The sequence below is a fragment of the Falco naumanni genome, chromosome 2 (genome assembly GCF_017639655.2).
Source record: "Falco naumanni isolate bFalNau1 chromosome 2, bFalNau1.pat, whole genome shotgun sequence".
NCBI classification, from domain to species: Eukaryota; Metazoa; Chordata; class Aves; order Falconiformes; family Falconidae; genus Falco; species Falco naumanni.
In genome coordinates, this window is record NC_054055.1 from 75,886,505 (window position 1) to 75,909,041 (window position 22,537).

General features: G+C 39.5%; 1 protein-coding gene across 1 annotated transcript in view; it reads right to left on the reverse strand.

Moving 5' to 3' along the window:
* The window catches only part of PAXBP1 (PAX3 and PAX7 binding protein 1), a 29,260-nt gene extending 6,946 nt beyond the window's left edge, over nucleotides 1-22,314 (reverse strand). The window contains 16 exon segments of the mRNA XM_040584936.1: nucleotides 14-80; nucleotides 344-420; nucleotides 1,112-1,233; nucleotides 1,392-1,536; nucleotides 3,470-3,669; nucleotides 5,988-6,103; nucleotides 6,436-6,535; nucleotides 8,840-8,963; nucleotides 13,715-13,904; nucleotides 14,857-15,077; nucleotides 15,862-15,965; nucleotides 16,578-16,799; nucleotides 18,141-18,317; nucleotides 19,985-20,113; nucleotides 21,771-22,116; nucleotides 22,118-22,314. Coding sequence (XP_040440870.1) covers nucleotides 14-80; nucleotides 344-420; nucleotides 1,112-1,233; nucleotides 1,392-1,536; nucleotides 3,470-3,669; nucleotides 5,988-6,103; nucleotides 6,436-6,535; nucleotides 8,840-8,963; nucleotides 13,715-13,904; nucleotides 14,857-15,077; nucleotides 15,862-15,965; nucleotides 16,578-16,799; nucleotides 18,141-18,317; nucleotides 19,985-20,113; nucleotides 21,771-22,116; nucleotides 22,118-22,228 — 2,451 coding nt within the window. The 5' untranslated portion in view covers nucleotides 22,229-22,314.
* Between the last annotated feature and the right edge of the window lie 223 nt (nucleotides 22,315-22,537).

Genomic DNA, 22,537 nt, shown 5'->3' on the forward strand with positions numbered 1-22,537 from the left:
TTTACTGACTTACCTTAACAGAGGACCAAAACTGACGTTGGAAAAACAAATATGGACCAGAGTTCTTGTTTTCTAAGATGCTGGAAAGTAAGAGATTTCTTTAATGAGCAACCAAGACCACCTCTGTCTGGAGTTTGCTGGCTTCCTCCTTCCCACACACAGTTCATTTCTATAAATATTCCCTTCCATCCTGCTTGTTTTGCTAAATCCTCACAGCGCGAAAACAGAAAGATCTCCTGTATGCAGCCAGTGAACCATACTGGGAAAAAAACCCTGTTAACTACAGACAGAAGACACCGACTTGCTAATAAAGTTCTAACACCATAGTTGAAAGCAAACTTACTTTTTTGGATATAAGGGCATGAATACATCATCATCTAGTGTTCTCCTCATTCTTAGCAACAATGCCTTTAAAAGCATCTGAAACAGATAAATTCTTTTTTAAAGTGTCCAGAGCACTGCTTAGCAGTTAATCATTCAGAAACTGATTTTCAAAGCGACAAAGAACATTTGTGACCCTAACAGTGAAAGGCATACAGACTTAAGCACAGAGCTGAAATTTGATGCTGTCAATAAAAAAAAAATGAAGGCAATGGAATTACTTTATGGTTAAGCTTGGCTACACGATTAGCTTCTGTGACATCAGGGCTTTTGTCATTTTTAATCTTTTGCTAACTTCCCCATATGTGGGCACTTTGGCCTATCTCCCATTATTCTAAAGGCAATGCTATGGCACCTGAACTCATGACATTGGTTCTCATAGAAGGCAAGTAAAACAATCCAATTTCAAGGCAATGCATTTGAAAAGGTTACAAAGATCTGAAAAAAGACAAGCCTGACTATTTGTAGCTGACCCTTTAAAGTGAAACTGCAGACCAACAAGTCCTAGTACATTTGGTATCTCTCTAGCACCTATTTTGGGAGACTTCACTGAGTTCTTCCTAATTTATCACCTTACTTGACTCTCCATAACCAGGCTGCAGAGCATCAAATAATTGCAAAATTCTATTTCTTGCTTCTCACTAAGTATGCTGTATTCTCCAATATAGTGTATTCAAAATATATCCAAATTCCTTAACTTATGCAAGGTATTTAAGAAAAAACAACTTACTTGTGTATTTTTGTTTTCTGCATTCACCACTGAAGGATATCCATCTACTAGTTTCTGTACAATTGCTACCATTCTAGATGTTTGTGTTGTAGAAAAAGGATCCCATATATTTTCAGAAATCACTGTAAGAGATTAGAGAATTACTCCATTTTGCAAATACTCAAATACAGGTATGAAGACAGTCAAGTAATAATTTACGAAACAGTAAAATCTGAAAGTGCAAACAAGCATCGGCTTCCACACCTCCCCCTTTTCCCCCATTTTCTTTCTAAGACTATACCTGTTAATTTAGGAAGAACAACTCTCTCTACAATGGTAGGCAACAGTGAAATATCAGCATCATCTTTCACCTGCTCCTGTTCTTCACAGCCATAAAATAGCAATGATTCAAACCACAACATAGTCTCAAAATCTCGACACTTGCCCTAGTAAAAAAATTGAGGTTAGATTCCTAATCAGATATCTGAAGTCAACACATTAAAAGAAAAAAGAAATATCATATATGCAAGTATGATATGCTCACAAAACAGAACAAAACTACTTTAAAACACTCTACCAAGTATGCTAAGCAGGCAACAATTGAGCACAGCAACAACTCAAAAATCCAGTCCTTTTTGTGTATGTGTCAGGTACTCATCTGCACTAGAAATAATAATAAGAAAACCCCACCCCAAGATATAGTGCCTCAAGATCAAACAGTATCTTAATCTGATGCAAGGATGGGAAAATTACTTCACCTGCTTTGGCACCCCTACTTCTGAAGCAGTGGTACTACCACCTTCAGAAACGTAAGCAAGCCCGACTCCCAAGAAGCAAAGAACATGTTCTGCGTCTTTGCCTGGGCACTACTAATCATGCCATCACAGGCCAGATTAGCGTATACAGACAACCCAACCAACCCACAACCTGAGAGAGGATGGGAAGGCAAGGCCAATTTTCCATAAATCAGCCAAATGAACCAATGAACTCTACAACCACACAATCACTAGAAATTGATTGAGAAATGAAAGAGAAAATGGTAGAAGTAAGACTTTTTTGGCAGCTGTTGTCCTACAGATTTTAACTTCTAATTACACCCAAATGAAATAAAGGCCCAGAGACTAGGGTAAAAGTGAGGAGCATAGATCATTTGTACTGCATTACAAAATTACGCCTTCTGGATTAAAAACCTCTTTTTATGAATGCCTTGTGATTTTTCTAACTTTACAAAATGCTTAACAGGACCAGTAACACAGTAGTGAAAACAATTAGATTTGAGACTTCTGTAACATGTCTCCAACTAATTTGAGCTTTGTTTTGCCAACCTGGGAACTCACATAGAAATAGCATGGGGTAAGAATGTACAAAACCAGTTTTAAATTCAGTGAGGACACCTTTTATAGATTTTTCCCTCATTTATTCAAAGTAAATACTCTGAATGCTCTCCGAAGAAAACTCATGCTTCCTTCCTCTGCAATCACAGCAGAAGTGACAGAAGATCCCCTTCTACAAATATTCTCTTAGTAGTTAAGAAAAAAACACTTCTGAAAAAAGGATAGATTAACACATCTGCAGATGGTGCTGTAGATGAGCTAAGTTTTGACAGGGAAGATGACTTATTAGCCTAGTTTCCAAAAAAAACCAACCCAACCCAACCAAAAACCACCAAGCTTATACACTTGCACTCATTCTGTGCCTTGACCCACTCCCCAGAAGCCAACATGGCAGAGAAATTAAATTCCTACCAGTACAGTGAAAATAAGCACCAGACTGCAGCAGAAATACTTTCAAGAGCTCTTAATGGTTGGAAGACTCAAAAGTTACCTAAACAGTTTATCCTGATGGCTACTCCTGTCATCACACATATGCAGGCTGGAAAATGAACATGTGCCAGGGATACTGGGCTGCAACAATGCTGTCCTGCTCTTTCCACATCCCCTAATTCATAACTGGACAATGAGTACTATGAGAAAGACCTGGAAGTTGCCAGCCAGGGTTCTGCAGGGTATGAAGGTGTAGGTAAGATAAAAAGCTTCTTAGTTCCACTTCTGAAGAAACTACATCTCTCAAATCACAATTTTCTCTTAAGCATTTCAAAACCTAAACGTAGTAAGAAACTGTTTGGCTTTTTGGTTTATACCACTCACTGAAAAGGTACCAGCATGTGCAGAATTGAACTCTGGCCTGCTGGAAACACACACAATAGTCAAGAAACTCCCCAGAAAAGCTTCACCCCAAAAGAGGTGCCCATTTTAAATTTCATGCCTAGAACACGCATTTACAAGAAGCATACAAAAGTGCAATTTACATTGCTCTGCAGAAGCGTGAAAGAACAACTATACAGAAGAAGACATAGAAGTTGCTTACAGAGGATCTTACCTCCAAAGGAGTCCAGATAAGCAGCTGAAGCCTGATTAAAGGGTTAAACAGCTTTGGTAAACAGAGGCCAATATAAGCATCCTTATAGGAAGCAAAGTACTTTGACCGCCAAGCTTCAAACTGTGACTTAATACAATCAATTGAGTAAAAGCTTTCCAAAACATCTTCAAAAACTTTGCTGGATTCTTTCAATATACGATCTGGTGCAGGAGAAAAAGAGTAGCAAGTTAATCACCTATTCCCTGTAATAACTCTTTCAAGATGGACTTTGATGCTCACTGGCATTAACTCCTATAAACAAAACCAAAAAACCATCACCTTTAAAAGGTCTGTTACTTCTGCCTCAAATATACAAAGCAATAAGAACATGAGCATGAGTACTCTCCGATATACTCTTTTATGATAGGTCTTCCTTTAAATGTTCCATACAATGATACTCAGTTACCAGACACTGGACCGGTGATATATTGGGCTGTATTCAGTGCAGAACTAACTTCAAAGCTGGCCTTGCCCTGCATGGGAGTCTGGAACAGCTGATTTCCAGGTCTCTTCCAACCCAAATAATCCCACAATTTTGCTTATCCAAGTGAAGTACAGAAGGGCAACAGATAAGCCAACTGAATCAGGACTTCAAACAAAGCAGGTCCTGGCAGACACCATGCTAAACTGCTGAACATAACACAGCTGTTAGCACTGGGCAACGATTAAGATCCCTTAGCACCTTCCTTATATTTTTTTTGTATTTACAGTACCAGTATTCTATGCAGTCTAAAACTATGTATTATTTACCCTTTTGTCTTTTCTAATTCTTGGGGTTAGTTTCACTTTAATCAGTCTTCTTTGCTGCAGCCAGATTCTTACATGTTCAGTTACAGTAACCTGTATACAACTAGTACACACAGCAAGTAGAGATAGGGCTGAGGGAACATGAGATTGTCATATAAACACACTTTTCACACTGGGATCAAGAAGAGAAGCTACAAATAAGAGTTAGTAGGTCCAGAGCACAGCCCTCTGTTTCAGATAGCTCACTGCTGATTCTGGACTAACATGAGAGCTACAAATGATTAAAAAAGCCCTTTAGAAATACGATGCTTACTCAGAAACTCATGAAAATCCTACAAAAGGCTTTTGTACACACCAAAGTACCAAGTTACATAAAGCAATTCAGCCACAGTGAATTTTAATCTAGATAATTTAACTTAGCAAAACTAACTATAGCACCTAACAACCCCACATAGTTGCTTTGTTTATCAGAACTCCCCCTGCATTCACAATTTTGGCAAATCAGCCAGCAACCAAAGGTGTGGAAAACGCAAATCTGAAGGATCCAACTGCTAGACAGTTGCTTTTTAAATCTGTTCATACTTTGAACTTTCATACCACCTACAGCAATGACTTTGGCATTTTTATTACTTTGGCATATTTATTCCCCCCACTGTCTGTGGGAAGTGTTTATTTTAAACCTGTCCTATCACTTCATTTCATGCCCCCTAGCTCTCATACTGTGAAGTCAACATCATTCTCCTAGTGGAAGAGTCCAAAACTGTTTAATCCCTCCTTACATACAACACAAACAATTCTGTGTATGTGAGCGTTACTGCTCCCTTCTCCACACTGCTTCTAATCTGATTAAATTATCTTTAATCAGACAGAATGATAACTGTACTCAGGTTCAAAATGAGAAGGTAACAGGATTACTACAGTCATGTTTTACTTTCTTTGCTATTGCTTTCACAGTAATCCCTGGAATTGTTTCCCTTTTAACTGCTGCTGCTGTAAAAGACAACTGTTCCATCAAACTATCCATAATTCCCCAAATGTCAGGTTTCTTGCAGTTCTCCCAGTGCTTTAGAGGCATTAGCTTAACCTACAACCCCATTTATTGCATAATTAGTGTTATGCATAATTGCATAATAATGGTTACTTTGAGCAAACAGTCATAAAACTGGAGATGAATTTCAAATCAAGTCAGTACCACAATGTCTTTCCGCAATGTTTGCATTCAACATTGTTCCGTCATCTGCAAAGTTTTCCAGGCTGTAGCAAGAGTCTACAGAACTTTTGTCACTGCATTTCTAGATGGCTTATGCAAAACTCCAGAAAATGCTTCTTATCAAGCAAAAAAGGTTTCTAAAGCACTGAGGTTTTCAGAATTTCAGATTTAAAACAACGATATTTGAAGAACAATAAACCACATTACAAATGAGAATGAAGACTTAGTATCCACTGAAGAAGCAAAAGCTTACTGCTTGCCAGCAGAAGAATGCTTGAATTAATTAAAAAGGACCTCACTAAGGATGTGCTATTTACTTAGCTGCAAGCTGCACAACAGGTTGGTTGAAGAGACTGTTTTGGTAACAGTGATGATCCAGCAAGGAACGGTTCCTAAACTTTCTCCAAAGTAGGGAGAAATATATGGACAGGACTGCATTTAGATCAGGTTGGTTCCCCCCACTCCCACCCCCTGCCAAATCTTCTGTATTTTGTTACATAAAGCTTCAGTAGGTTTCCTAACCTCGCTCCATGTTGAAGTTCGTGATATCTGTTGAAGTTTCCTCATCGTCACTGGAAAGGCCTTCAAGGTGATCTGCCATCTTCCCAGTTTGCTCTCTTGCTTGTCTACGACGTGCTCTGAAAAGGATCAACAGTATAAACACTATGTAGTTGCCTCAAACAATGGAAGTAAGAGAAACCAGCAGAGACCAACTAGATAAGGAATGGGTTTACTATACTTTCTTTTAGTGGTTTTAAATTGGTATCATGTAATGGTGTTGTGTTTTGTACACTTGCATGATAAGCTGTGATACGTAAGAATACCCCTGCTCAGCACACCAGCTTAGGTGTTTTCTTGCCTTTGCAGGAAAGGTCCAAACATTGCTACTTACGTTAGTATGTCACACAGGACAACCGTATTCTGCAAGTAGGCAAAAACTCCTAACGGACAAGAAGTCTCAGTACTCTACCTTCTAGCCTCTCTTTCCGCAGTCCGACGCTTTACTTGTTCCTGATAGATCACTCTGTCTCGTCCAAAAGATTCAAGATTTGGTGCCATCAGTGCTTTATCTGCAAAATTACATTGATGAAAATTAAAATGCTTATCTACGATTACTATTGCAGGCAGTTTCATAAGAGCCTTTTACCGACTTTAAACTAAGTGTAATTTGAAGTAGAAAGTCGAAGTTTTCATAAAGATGCACACAGAAGCCTGAATTTGCAAGTGTAGAGATTAAAAGAGGAAGTAGTGGAGTCTGGAAAAACCTCCACCTAAATTTCAAATAGTTTTCACCATACTTCACTCTTGTCCCTCTCACAATAGTGCCCAACTATATAAAGTTCAACAGTTTTAACAGAAATTGCTTAAATTGAATGTTCCAAGACAAAAAGCACTCCTTAAACAAACACATTCACCATGTATCTTTTGAAAGAAAGAAAAAAATTAACAAAAAAGAAGGCAGAGAAGAGTGATCAGAGCAGGAATATATGGTATTTCAGAGTTCTAGTCACAGTCTTTTCTAAGTTTATATGCTTTAGATTGCCCAGAGTTTAAAACACATCAAAATCTACAGAAGAAGAAATAATGCCCCCTCCTCTTTTTAAGCTGTGATTCATTATAGGTGCTCTTGACTACAGAAAACAGCACAGCTAACCAGTGAGGCTGATCAGGAACCAGTAGGCAGACCCAACAGTATTTCCAATTCATCCTTTTCAGGTAAGTTTTTACAAGTGGATTGAATGTTAGCCATGCTCAAGTTCACCCACTAAGCATCAAAATTGAAACAAAAATCTACCCAACTTTCAGGAGTAAATTTACATGTTCTAACTAAATCCATTTACAAATTCATCATTAAAAATATCAATTATGATCTATGTCAGCATTCCAATTCTATTCCAGAACTACTAAGAGCCTTAACAAACAGATGAAGCCATAATTTGTGCAATTTTTTAACACATTATTCAAAGCTGAGCTACTTGTCTTTACGCAGAAGTAAAGCAAAAGTTGGCAGATAAACATATTCACTTCCAGTCCTTTGGTGTTCAGACACTGTATGAAGAAAAGCAGACTGTCTATGTCTGCAACACACATCAAATCAAAGGCTGGCATCAACTCCTAGTTTCTGTGATAATTGAGGGACAGAACTGAACTATTTCTAGACACAGTGAATTTCAGTCTCTAGACTCCTGGGTACTCAGTAAGATCTCTCTTTAAAACCCAGCCTTCACAAGGACAACTATTCCCACCTCACCATTAAAATTCCAGTCTAAAATAATAATTCTAAGCTGCTTTTAGGAAATATGTTTCTAGTATGTTAGGTTTCTAGTTCTCACAACAGCATTTTCATGGTAAAACTGCAAGGCCCAGACGTGATGCCTAGGGCTTCAAATAAAGCCCTAAAGTGAATATGTATGCTAAATATTCCATAAAGGGACGACCAGCTCTGATGCCGTAATGCTTTGTCACCTTCCCTAAGTTCTATCTAATGGTATTAACAAAACTTCATCTCTTGACACACTGTGACAGAGTAGGAAATTGCTTTTATTATAGGATTTTGTCATTAATAGGACAGACAAGAAAGCCATTTTTAAAGATAGGAAACTCTCCAAAGCAGAACAGCAGCTACTATTAACATGACATTTTACCTGTCCTTTGACATGCTGAATAAACCGTGAAGGAACGTGTATTTCCAACCAAGTTAACATTTTATAAAGTTTTACATACTGAAGAGTAATCGCCAGAAGAAAACTCCTCAATGAGAATCCCACATCCAGACACTCACAGTAAGCAGGTATTTTAGCTGGCTAATTTTAAGCTCTGTTTTATACAGGGTCACTTTATTAGTCTGATTTTTAACAATGGCATCAGTTTCTTCCAGTTCTTTAGCTCTACCAGTTAAATGGCTGAAATTAAATACTCATGCTGCCTACAAAACAGAGCATTAGATAGAAGTCAACGCTAGCCTAGCACTTCATGGCTTTTACAGAGTTAACTGTAGATATTACAAGAAATCTATAGATATTACAAGAAATCTATAGATTCAAGGTTTAACAAAAAAAAAAAGTCCCGATATAAGAGAAAAATTGGGAGTCACATACTACCCCTACTACCACTGCCACCATGCACACATTTTCAGTGCTAGGAAAGAGAAAATATAGTTAGGAGCAACAGAATGGAAAGATGAAGTCAGAGTTAGAGGGGCTTTGAGTTTAAAACAAAACAGATCAGAGAACTTTTATCCAAGCTTCCTTCCACCTATCTCGAATAAGGATAAGCTTTAAACACAGTCACACTTTATAAACATTTACATTTAAATTAAGCCAAAGTAAACAAGGTTGTTTAATGAATAATAAAAACCTTCAAGATGGACTGACTTGAATGGCTTGAAAACTCCGAAGATTCATCTTTAATATCATCTTGTCGTCTTTGGACAAGGCGGGAAGCTCGCTGTTTGTACAGCTGGTGCATTGCAGATTCAAGTTCATTAATCAGAGGCACCTGTAAAAATACAACACACTACGTAATATCAAATTCTTCAGGTGCTTAGTTTCTGGGGTACCGTACTAATCCGAAGCATAATGCTGTCACTGTACTTCTATGAGCACAAACTGTTTCCTTTTACCCATTTGTATCATTTGGACCAGTAAAAACTTCAACGTGAAGAAAATGCATGCATTTAACATTGACAGCTTTCAACCATTTCAATAGCATTTTGAAAGTAACTTCTGTTGATTGAATGAGTCTACACAATAAGGCAACCATTTCAGAGAGCGTGAAATGTTACTTCAAGTACTTTTGCTTTCCCTACCAAGTGCATGACAATGCTTACAATTCTCAGACCTCATTGCTTCCTCTATCTTTAAACAAGAATGCAGCAGTATTCTATGTTTTAATGAGAAAATAACCTGACTGTATACACTGAAAAAACAAAGCATGAATCTAACCTCCTGAAGCCAGCAGGTATTTGTTTTCCTAAAACTCTTATTAGCGTATGCTGAAACATTATTACTGAAATGCAATAAAACACTGTATAAGCACATTATACCAACAGGTAACTCATATCAGTAAAAAGTTACTCTAGTCTATCATTAAAATTCTATAATCTGTGTCAGTTATGCACTAAGTATAATCTTTGAATGATACAGACCTAAGTCACATCAGACCTGCCACTTTTTTTTTTTTTTTTTTTATTTAAGTGGACTAAATTTCAGTAGAAACTGTAACAAAAATATGATGTTGTAACGACTAGGAATTTCCTGACATTAAATAGCAGATTCACTGCTCACTTTTGCAAAAACTAATTTCCCAGGACAAGTAGATTAGAAATACTGAAATGCAAAACAGAATTTTTTCACAATCTCTTAGGAAAGGCAAGTCCTTTTGGTATAACCACTTAAAGCCATATCCTCCTTACCTCCAAGACATATGCTTAGTCCACAAGTCTTCCAACCTTTTAAATCAAATATTTCATTGCTGCCTACCATCCAGGATTGTCAAACCAAAAGATAAAAATCAGAAATTGTTTCCTGATGTAATTTAGAATGTGACTCAGCAGCTATTAAAGAATCTCCTCCAGTAAAATGTAAGACTATGAAATCATAGCTACAGGGCCATTTCAGCTATCTGAGAATGACACACACGTACCAGAGGAGATATTAAAAGGAAAGAAGTATTAGCTCTTTGTGCTATAAACTGGGCTACAGGTACTAAAGTTAAAGCAACACTGCACCAACTCAAAACATGTACAACTTTCTTTTGGAGAGAAGAAGAGTAGAGAGAAACAGGAGGAGGGAATATCCCAGTGCTGGAAGTGTGTATTTGGGATTTAAGACAAATACTGAAAACAGAAATAACAATTTTAAAAATACTACCTTTACTGCAGTTTACCATAGAAAATATAGCTGCTTCTCTTAAGTCTATAAAGGGAATTCTAAAACTGAACAGTTAAATGAAAGTTTTCCAAACCACCCCTAGAAGTTCTTTCTAGAATTTCCTCAGAATTAAAAAAAACCCAGCTATGTATTCAGATATATGAATCCACTCAAAATATTTCCCATTTAAAATACAAAAGACTTACACGCTGTTATTCTTCTATAATCAATATTGTGGTTGATGAGCGACAATTTCACTGACTACTATAAAGTTACAGCCCTCATTCACTGTATTCTGTTTAGTCAATACCTTAAATTCAGTGTTGGGGGTTTATTTTCCTTCACTTCCGCTGTAAACAGTGTAAGAAGACAAGTGGAAAGCCCTCCAAATATTTAGATGTCAAGGATAAATTTTAACCTACAGTCCCCCTCTGACATACACAGTGCATTTTGATAATTTGCTTTTGCAGGCAACATAACAGTTCATCTAACTGTGCTGCCAAAGATACGCTTGGAACAATTTAATCTTCCTGGATCCCTTGCATACTCCTACATTCAAAATGCAAAGACACAGTTAACACTTTCTAGCCTTCTCAGAAAGCATAATTTTGACACTAATTACTTGTGAAGGAAGTCATGCAAGCATCTTCTGCTCCATTGGTTTTATCATTTATGGAAAAAAAAAATCATAGAGAATTTGACATTTCTATTGCTTGTTTCTAGAATTTGCATAATAGCTGCCTCATTATACTCTCCACTGCACCTTACCAATGATCAAAGTGTTTCTAACATTCAGAATCTCTTCAAAACAGAATACAAACAAAATGATTGTGCTTGGCTGGGTGTCACAAAGGGTGGAGCATGGTGAATAGGTGCAGAAATAAGATGGTAGGGGAAAGAAAGTATAATTTATGATGATGTTTTTTGTTCTCCAAAACTAAGTCAACAGACATACCAGAAAACTCTAGGGGAATAGACAGATATATTGTGAACCTATTAATGCTTCTTCACCAAACCACTTTCTCATTCAGATCAGTACCAATGTGAATTTGACTAATAACCATGACTAGTTCTAATAAAATGAAGCACCAAAGCATCATATTTGAAATGATAGGAAGGGACCTAGCTTTATATATATATTTAGGATAAGTGTTCATATATGTATGTGTGCATACATATATACACACACAATACTGTTATTATGCATGTGGATACACATTTTATATGCTTATGTATATTATAATCATAACAACTATGTACATTATATATTATAAAAACACACAATTTAAATATGAAGTTGTCAGGGCCACACGTTCTACAAAAAAGCTGAAGGTAGTTTACCTCTACACTCAAGAATTCATCATTCTATTGCATTTAATCATTTGATTTAAACAAAACCCGACTGATTTTATTCTTGATTTTGTCCCCTCCTCCCACCTCCTTTTCAGAAAACCTTGCAGTGTCCTGTGAGCTACTGTTTTGGGATTTGATAGTACTTCTGTCACGCTGAAAGCACTGAATTCCAAAACGGATTATCTGGCCAAAGAACTGACGAATATATAGGACATCACAATAAATGAAATGCTCCTGTTAAACTGACCATGTCACCTCCTAATTTTGCAACTCATTGTACATACAGGTACTGCAGCAGCCTCCAACTGAAAACAGCAAAACTCTGTGAAGGCCCCTAAGAAGCATGAGATGATAAAAGTCACATCTTAGAAGTTCAATGGACTGGCATGGCAGGTGGGGTATGGGGAGGGTGGGAAGGGGGAGGCAGGTATCCAGGTGTAGAACCCTTAAAAGACCAACCACCAGGAAAACAAAGGTATATTGTAAGAAAGCAACTTTAACAAGACTCTGTTAAATTATCAGCAGCTAACTTACTGTTTAACAGCTGGAAATGATTTATTTACTAATATAGCTAGATAAGTCAATAACCTTCCTACAAACTGAACTGAACTTGTTTGACTATCACTTAACACTAAGTTTTCCTGATTTATACAAAACCTGGGAGAATAAAAGGCTTTGTTTATATTCAGAATGGTGCATTTTAAAACAATTTGCTTAAAGAAAATATTTGAACAAGACAGTATGGGCTATCAAAGACAACCTCCAGACACAGCTTATAGTTATCACAAAAGAAATTTAACAAGAGGTCTTTAGAAACCAAACATTGAATAGAGATACAGGTATTTAACTTGTCTTCTGAAATACAAATTTATCTCAGAGAAGGAGTATTAACAGTTATCTTTAACTAGGAATTTAGGCATCTAGGCAACCAGCACCAACAAAGCTGCAAGGAAAAGTACCTTTACTGCCCCTCAACAGCTAATTCCAACACACTCAGGAATACTGCTTCTTCAGTGAACAGTATTGTTTTAACTAATCAATTAGCTGGGTGAATTAATTGGTCCACACCTCCTGGGTTTGTTCACGACATAGCTATTCTTCAACTCAGAAGACTGAAGATGGGGCTCTTCCAATACCACTAATGCCGGACAACTAATGTCTGATTAGCAAGCCAAATGCTCTCTTGCACCTAACAAGCTAGGTAAGCAGTAGTTTCAACTACTCAAGTAATTGTGACAGAAGAAGACACTATACTATTGTATTCAAGTCAAAAGACAATGAAGAAATAGCCTATGTATTGCTAACTTAATTTTACAGCTCCTGTGTGTATGTAATATATATATAAATAAATATATATATTCAGGAGCTCATGTTATATTTACAACAAAGTAATTAAAGCATAATGAATAACTTAAGAAACAAAGATTAAGTTTCAAGTTAGATATATACAGAAGTATCAAACTACATGAAAGAAGTGTATTTTTAAGTTTGGGTGTCTTCAGACAGCTACACCAGTTTTTAAAAACTTTTCTCCTTCAGATACCAGAGCAATACCAAGTATGTGAAACTGACTGGCAGGAGGAAGTTTAGAACAACACATAAAATACAACTCTGTTACTGTGTTCATAAAGCATTCCAGAAATTAGCAATGCTGTAATCCAGCCCTTGTTTTTGTTAACCTGATATCCAATACAAGTAAAAAGCAGCATCTGAGTTGAAATGCCAGAATATCTACTAAAATCCTAAAGACATATAATTTTTAAAAAATGACATATAAGCTTTTTAAAGTGTTTTTAGGCAATCTAAAGTTAGTGGTCTTTTACACTGTGAAAGAGGTTTCTGATAACCAGTTTGGCATGACGAAAAGTTATCTTTTCAACCCTCGAATAACCAAACCTTTAGATGAATATGTTCTCAGGGGACTTTTTTCAAGAACAGAGGGAGATGTGGTGTTTGGCATGTACTAAGAGTCCCTATTTTTTTTTTTTTTTTTTGTTAAAAAGATGAATGTTTTTGCATCCTTACCTTTTCACTGAAACACTCAAGCAAGTCTTGGACATACCCTCGCATTTCTTGCAAAAACTTATACTGTTCACCAATACCCCCAGAAGACCCTTCTAATCTTTCAATTGCCTTGGTAGAGTCCTCTCGGCTTTGCTGATGTTTCTCATATTGCTGCCGATTAGCTTTGTGCAATTCTTTCATAGAGTCCAACCTGAAGGGCAATGGATAAATAGGAAATTTACATCCAGAAGTCTGTATATTTCAGACCGTTGAGATATTAAACAGACAGTGCAAGTACCAAGTCTATATATGGGAAATACTGAAAAGACATTCTCTAACTTTACTTTGTCACTTTCTCCTCTCTCTACATAAACAGAAAGGGTAATGGTTTAAATTAATTTGCTAGACTATTCTGAGTGCATTGCACTGCCCACTCCCACAAACTTTTACAGGAGTTGACTGCACTTAGAATAGTGCAAGGCTGGCTCTCAAGTAAAACTGGAAGGAAAGGTTTGGTGGGGGAGTCAGGGGTGTGGGGGGCCAGAACTACAGCTTATACAAAGCAGTCTTACTCCTCTACTAACTTAATTCACTGTCAAAGACTGTGACACTACAAAGGACATGGCATACAAACCAATTTTGAAGACATGTAAAGTGCAAATTGTTCATTATAAATGATTTCTCACTGCAATTGGGTTGTTCATTCAGTAGGACCTTTTGTGTACCTGACAAGCAGATTACAGCGTTTAAACCAAAAAACCCCTATATACACTAAATTTTAAATTCGTTATCTACTGAAGGGGAAATATCTGATCCACAGTTTAAAAGAATGCAACTTGACAAGCTAAACACCTCACTGGCCTTTCAATTCTTGACTATAAGACTGTGCAGTGTCCAGAAGATGCAACTCAGACCTGTCTTCAACAAGATCAATGGCCTCATATTTAAAGCTTCACTTCCAGAGAAGCAATCCAAGGAGACTTTCGAACCAAGTGTCAATGTCATCTTCACTTTTGTTTTGACATTTATTTTTTTTTAATGGATGTGCCAGTCAGTACTTTTCCAGCGATGAAACTCTTGTTTGCTCACCGAGACTAAAAGACACCTGAGGAACAGAAAGCTAGGGGACAGGTCTTTAAGTCTAAAAAGATGGTCTGTCCTACCTGTCTTTAAGCTGTTTCTTTACCAAATCAATAGTAACAGGAGTCATCTCATTACTGGGAGTTTTGAAAGGAACTGTATTATCTGTTTTTTGAGACTTGTTTTCCGATGATCCATATGCAGCATAAGTGTATGGAATGCCGTATGATGAACCATAAGACAGTGTCTGGTAAGTGTTCTGGTAGTACAGATTATTCACTTCAGCAGGTTGACTTGGTTGAACCTAATGAAAGAGGAAACAAGCGTTAGCATATTAGACTTCAAAGAAAAGAGAAACTTTCTTTCACATCTCAAATGTTATAAAGTGAAAAAGGTTGGCAGGTACATTTAGAAAACGTGTATCAAGTGGATTTAAGTGCAGAACTTCCAACATGTGGAAGAAAAATTCCCTTAGAAGCATCTTCTTAAATGGACAGATTCTTAGTATCATTATAAATATTTATACTTGGGACTATACTAAATTTTGCTAAGACTATTTTTAATAGGATGACATAGGTTCTTAGAGCCAGTGTTTTTTGGTTGTGATTTTGCTGAAATATTCTTTAACAAAACAAATCAACCACCAACTATCCTCTTCAACTGAGTGGCAACTTCACTATAAATGCACAAATAACACATGGTACAACCTGCTACAAATTCCAAGTCTATGCTGCAACACAAGATACAGAAGCAACGAAGAAACATGTACTGTTTACATAGACTCTACAGTCCCAACGATAAACAAGAACAGAGGTCTCTCTGAGGTGGCATTATTCTAGCTGTTTTAGGGTGCAAATAAATGCTGGTTAACAGCACTGCTATCAGTATCTACCCAGAACAGAGACACTAATGAAACAGATTACCCCAGATACTTAAAATCTTACATTCTTTGAAGAAAAATCAGAGGTCAGAAGTTACACACTGAACTTCTCAGATGAAACAGCCTTCTGTAAACTACTCATGTTCGTAATGGATTTAGATAATACATGCAGAAACACACCAAAAAGCGTTCACAACTAAATACATGCCTGAGGTATGTTGATTCCTTTCCGTATCTGTTCTTGCTCCCATCTACTGAGTTCTTCATCTTGCTCCCCTGCCACCAGCGCTTCATCATCACTTCCCTCAATACCTTAATACAAGTTAAAACAGGTAACAAAAAGGAGAAGATAATGTATTCATAGTAAGGGCCACGAGTTCAAAAACATGAGAGAATATGCTTCAAACACCTCAGTGCATCCTCCTTTCCTCTTCACAAGGAATGAAGGATGCTAGCCTGTGAATCATTCTCACAGATGTTCCACTTAAAATCCAATGGATAAATCTGCAATTAACTGCTGGTAAAACCCTCTAATGTTAAAATCTTACTAATTAATACCTTACTAATTCTCCTTTTCCAACATTTATTTTACCTGCTCACCAGCAAGAATGCTGTACCAAAGAACTAACGTTTTCCTTTTCACAACGATATACTTCCTAAAAAACAAGTACTAGAACAATACTAATTGATCCTTAGTGTAAGTTTCTACCAGATTCAGTAGAGTTGTGTGCTTCTAAACACAAGAATATAGTTTGTGCTCAAAATTTTATACGCAGGTTCCATTATGCAGCATTTTTCCTGAGAAAAGGAACAAAACTCCAGATATATGCCTGTTTGAAAAACACGTTGTTTAAAAATGTTGAATGAGAGTGCTTGCAGTGAAAACAATGCGAATGTTTATCAGCTGTCCTAAAAAAGTTTTACCTATTTCCTCAGCAATCTTTTGCCTTTGGGATTTTTCCTTCACTGTAAAAACTATCCTCCTCTTCTCGTCATCATCTTCATCATCACTGGCATCATTTTCATCTTCTCGAACAAGGCGGCTTTTACCTGGTTCACTGTCAACGGGGGTAAAGTCTCCAAGTTCACGAGCCATTTGACGCTTTTTCCTAGCGGCATGAATGAAAGCAGCATCTGGAATTTCTCCTAGAGATAGATGTTTGCACCATTAAACAACCACTATAACAAAACAGGTATTATGACTTCTATTTACTCATCTCTGCAAAGATAATTTGGTAGTGTGGCAAACTGAGAAAGATGTGAGAGGGGAAAAAAATCCACACTCACAGAAATGTTTGCAAGCAACTCATAAGCTGCCTGTGCAGACTTTCTAACCAGAAATCCTCAAAGCTGGGATCTTCCCAAAATGTCTGGCTCTGTTTCCAGCAGCTCACATGCCATAAGGGCAAAAACATGATGTTCCTAGGGGAAATATTCATAAAGAAAAGGACGCCATTTACAAGAGAGGACTAGTGCAAAGGAAGGAAAAAACCAAGGCTCTTGACTCTGTCACTTCCTGTCCTGCCATTGCTCCCAGCTCTTCTTATTTTGGGGGAGCAAAAAAGATTGGCCATTTCAAGAGATGGTGACAGCTCAGAGATTAAGGGGACACCAAACCAGACAAAGCTAGTATGAGAAGACTGTACAGTCACGGCGAAACAAGAAAAGCAGACCTAATTAAAAAGATCTAAAATGCCCAGCACAAAACCAATGCAACTTACTAAGTCATATAAAGAATGATCCCTGCAAAATTAATTTTTTGAATCATGGATAATTTTACCACTATTTTGATTAGACATGCACAGAAGGTTAAAGTTCAGATTCTCTTTACACTTGACATGACATACTCTATTCAAGCCAGCAATATCTTTAGAGATGCAATAATGTACAATCGCACCACTTTGCAATTACCCCTTAAAAGTAAAAATTATTTGGTTAATCAACTAGGAAATTTTTTTCCCTTGAAATATGGCTGTCTGCGGACCCAGGGCATCCATCTTTTATTTGGGGAGCAGGTTACCATGAGCGAGCTAACACTTAGCAAACTAGTTTCAAAAATAGTTTCTCAGACTGATTTCTTTGGCCTCAGGGACTGACCAGAACCTCATGAGACAAAATGAGATACAAAACCATCTGAGATACAGGTCTGCAAGGTAACAGAGACATTCGAATTAAAGACAAATTTTACCTGAAAGCATTTAAAATTCATGTTAAGTCACCTATTCCAAATCTAGATTTTCTTAAAAGTTTGCCACCACTTTGAGAGACAAATTCCTCCTTCTGACATCAAGATGAAGCATTCTGTAGTAAAACATTTTCTGTCGTAAGACTTGCAAAATTGAACAACTTTGGAAAATACCGGTTTCTTGATGCTCCGATGCTGGACATATTGCTGGAAAGTATTTTCTAATCACTCAAATACATTAGTCTGCTGTAAATGCTGGCTAAAGCATTGGTTAACATATCAGATCCATTATAAAAACCAACCTGGGCGGAGAACATTCAGTGATGACAGAGCACTTGAAAAAGCCCCACCAGCTTTTGGTTTTTCTTCTTCCTTCTCACTTTCAACTTCCATTTCTTCTTCACCATGCTCACTGTTTGCAGTCCCATCTTCTTGACCTATGTCCTTAATCTGTCCTGACTTTTCTAGTGGTGGCTCGACTGGTAAGACAACAAAGCCCATATTTTACTCTTCTTAAAAAAAAGATCACTCTGAAGTATTTTTTTAAGGTCTAACAACCAGAAGTAAAAATAAAATTTAAATATGAAACAATTTTATTGCTTGAGATCTAGTAGAATAGGCTTTCTTCATTGTGATTAAGTCACTGACAGCCTCTCAAAATCAAATTTGACAAAGCAAACACCCCAACAACCACTAAACATTCTAGATATTGCAAAGTATTAAAAAAGTGTCAGATTTCAGTAATTAAAATCATACATCCAACCTTCATGGAGCCTTTACATATGTAATTAGAAAGCATTGTCTGTGTTACATCAAATCCTTCCACCAGAACACTCACTCCAAAAGAATTCTTCCATTTTCCTCTCAAACTGAGTACAACCTACCTAATGTAGGGCAACATACAGATACAGGCAGCAGGTACAAATATTATGTAAAAAAATGCATGTTAAATCCAGCTGTCCAATTCAAGCTGCACATATCTGAGTCTTTAGACTTTATCATTTGTTTACAGAATCCAGAGTACTGACTCAGTAGCACCCACGAGGTCTTTGCACCACAACCAAACCAACTACAGAGACTGCAAAACAGACAAATAGAAAATAAGCACACACTAGCCATGTGCAAAATGCAATTTCTTAAGGATCTTTGTGACAGAAGCAGGAATTAAGATTCAGGATTGCACAGATCACCTGAACGTTAACCAAAAAAAAAAAAAGATCATTTCTGGTTTTGCTCATGCCCCACATCACTGCATAGGCGACAAAGATTCTAGTAAGAACAAAACTTGTGCATTTTTAAGATACAGACACAAAGCCTTTTAAAAATCTGTAAGATGTTTAAAAGACTAATTTAATTAACTTAAAAAAGGGCAATTTTCTGCATGGGACCATGTTCAACTCTCATATGTTTCAGCTACACCATTGCAATCTTTAGATCATAAGCCTCTCAGGTTGTGCTCACAGCACTGTAGTTTACTACTCTACCAAAAAAAAATTAACTGGAAAAAGAATCATTATGCTTTACCAACGAGCTTCCAAAAAATGCAACAGCAGAAGTACAATGAAACTGAAATCACAGGCTCTATTCCAAGCTCTAGAGGACTGTACGTTGTTGAAATATCCTTCTGCTCCAACTTTCATCCTGTCATCTTAATCACCATGTCTACTGTAAAGTCCAAGTCTTGAAACAGGCAGCTGTTGCATAATTTACTTAATAACAAAGAACATCACCCTGCTCACCCCAAAATCTTCCTTTGAGAGAAAATGTGTTACAAGGAGACATCCTGTCAGATAAGCACCAGAGTCCTAAACTTACTTTATTCCTTCCTAATTCAATAGGAAGGAACTTGTCTGACAAACGGAATCGAAATACAGAAACTACTGAGGTCTACCGACAACTACATAAACAGCTGAGAATTTTCATGCTTCTACATTCATTTCCACATGTGGGAGAATCAAAGAATTCTCTACTAGCTTCAGAACAGCGCTTATAAGGTTCAAATGAAAACATTTAACGCATGCTTTACTTCAGTTCTAAATGCTAAATCCTCCAGAAGACTAATAACTTATCTTGAAAAAAAAAGTAATTTGTATTTACAATACTTAATCTTTCCCATTACAAAAGTTACTGTTAGTTTTGCAATTACCATCTGTTGGAGAATTGACCTCTGTTCTAACTTTTGATTTTTCAAGATCTTCTTTGTATTCTTTCTTCAATTGTTTTACAATCTTTTTGCTGTAACTTGATTTCTTCACTTTAAAAACTTCTTCAGTTTCTTTAAAAGAGAAGTTGGAAAACATTACATTAGACCTGCCAAGAAGTACATTTACCTATCACATCTCTTAATACTGTACTTAGTAATACTTAGTAAATGCCACTACCAACATAATTTACTGTGACTTCACATTTACACTGTTGCAACAAAACCAGTCCCATATCCTTTCATGTGGACTCATGTCTACCTTGTCCTTCTGTGGTCATTTTGAAGTGTATGCATCCCACCCACAGCACTGTCACAGAAAAGCAAGGCAGAAGTTACACAAAAGCGTACACACATGGCCAGCTTTTATCTGACTGCAGTATTTTTTTTTGAACACTCACACAAGCTGATCCTTCACTATGACCATGAATTTGGAAGAAAACAAAGCCCCAACATTTTGGGTCAACAGTCTTTTCATAGCCACACATATACACAATTAATGAGTAAGGGAATGGCTGGGTTTGGTCATACTACCAGTTCAAATGCCTGCAGCACTACAACCTACCACAAAGTATGCAATAAGTTACAGACTTAAATAGGACAGACAAAATCAGTTTCATGCAGGAAATCTGTGTTTGCGTTTTAAGTCTATAGCGCAATCCCATGTTTCCAGTATCTTTGTCAAAGATTTCAAATCACTAGTCTCAGAATCCAAGTTCTAGTGATTACAAGAGAATTCTTTCCAAGGAAATTAAAAATGCATACTAACTCCCCTACTGACAAAAAGTATCAGAAAAATGAGCTTCTCATTTTATTCGCCCTGAACTTCTCAGACACAACTACCTCTGGAGTATGAGGAGTGGTTTTGATCAATTTTAATACATAGTAGCTATTAGCCATAACCACATTGTCTGAGTGCGAATGAACCAACGAGTGCAGTACCTGCTGGAATCCAGTAGAATTACTAGCTGAAGCACTGCACAAACGCAACTACTCTGTTTTTCCAAAAAGTTGAGGTCCAGAAACTCCTCAACCACTTTTTCCATTATTTGTGAAGGTTAATGTAATAAACCTTGCGGACGGCTAGACAAATCAACTTTGCAACAAAACACCAGTGGCTTCACGTGGACAACAGGCAGTCAGACGTGACCCGTGAACACCAGCCACACCAGACGAGCACAAACCGGACACAAAGCCGCCCCTCGGCCCGCAGCGCTGGTCCTGGGGGGCGGCAGGGGCTGCAGAGGCGCTGGGCCCAGCGCCCGCTGCCGCACGAAGCCAGGCCAGGCTGCACCCCGCGCCCGGAGCAGCACGGCACCCAGCTGCGAGGCGCGCAGGTCAGGCACCAGCCATACAGAAGCACAGGCAATCCACCCCGCTAAGCCGGAATGAAACCCGCGGGACATCCCCCCGGTGCTGGGAGCCCACCGGCCCCGCAGGAGCCCGGACAGGGAGCGGGGCCCAAGGCGGCTGCCGGCCGGGCACTCCCTGGCCCCCCCGCACCGCGCCCCCAGGGCTCTCCCCCTCCTCTACGACCCCTCGTCACCCCTATGTCACAACGGGGCCAGCCGGCTGCCCAGCGAAATAAATACAGGTGCCGGCTCCCTCGGGGGACGGGGGGTGCGCAGACGACGGGCGGAGGCCCGGTGCAGGCGGCCCGGCCCACCCCTGCAGGCAGCGAGCCGAAGGCGGCGCGGCCCGGTGCCCGCGGGCGGGCAGCCCCCCGCCTCACCCTCTTCCTCGTCCTGGAAGCTGAGCAGGCTGGCCCGCGGCACCTCTTTGTTCTCCCGCGGCCGCTTCTTCTCCTTGGCGCGCCCGGCGCCCGGCAGCCCGTTGCCCTGCTGCGGCGGCGGCGGCGGGGGGGGCGGCAGGAGAGCGGGCGCCGGCAGAGCCCCCAGGCCTGCCCTGTCACCCCCCACCAAGCCCAGCCCCAAGCCGAGGGCCGCGCCGTAGCTCGCGGCGCAGGCGAAGGCCGCGGGGCTGCCGGGCAGGGCGAGGGGCACGCAGCCGGCGGGCAGCGGCAGGAGCCCGGGGCCCGCCGCCAGCGCCATGGCGGCCTCGCCGGGCCCTTCCCCCCCCCGCCCCGGCCGCCGGCGCCGGCTCCTGAGGCGGCTCCTCGTCGCGCTCCTCGTCCTCCTCCTCCGAGTCGTTCCGCTTCCGCACGTTCACCCTCCGCGCCTTGCGGAACATCCCGCCGGACACCGACCCCCCGCGCCGCGCCGCTCCGGGACCGCCCGCTCCCGCCACCCCGCGCCGCGGCCCAGGCCCGGCTCCCCGAGCATGATAACCGCCGCGCCGGCGGCCACAGCGCCCCCTACCGCCCGCCGCCCGCCGCCGCGCGCCCGCCAACGGCGAGCGGCCGCCCGACCATAGAGAGGTGGCGGGGACGGAGGATAGCGCGTGCGCGGCGGGGAGCGTAGAGAGGCCGGGCTAGAGCGGCCCGCCTCGCCTCCCGCCACTCCCCCTCTTCCTTTCCCGGCTGCAGCCATCTTGTGTCGA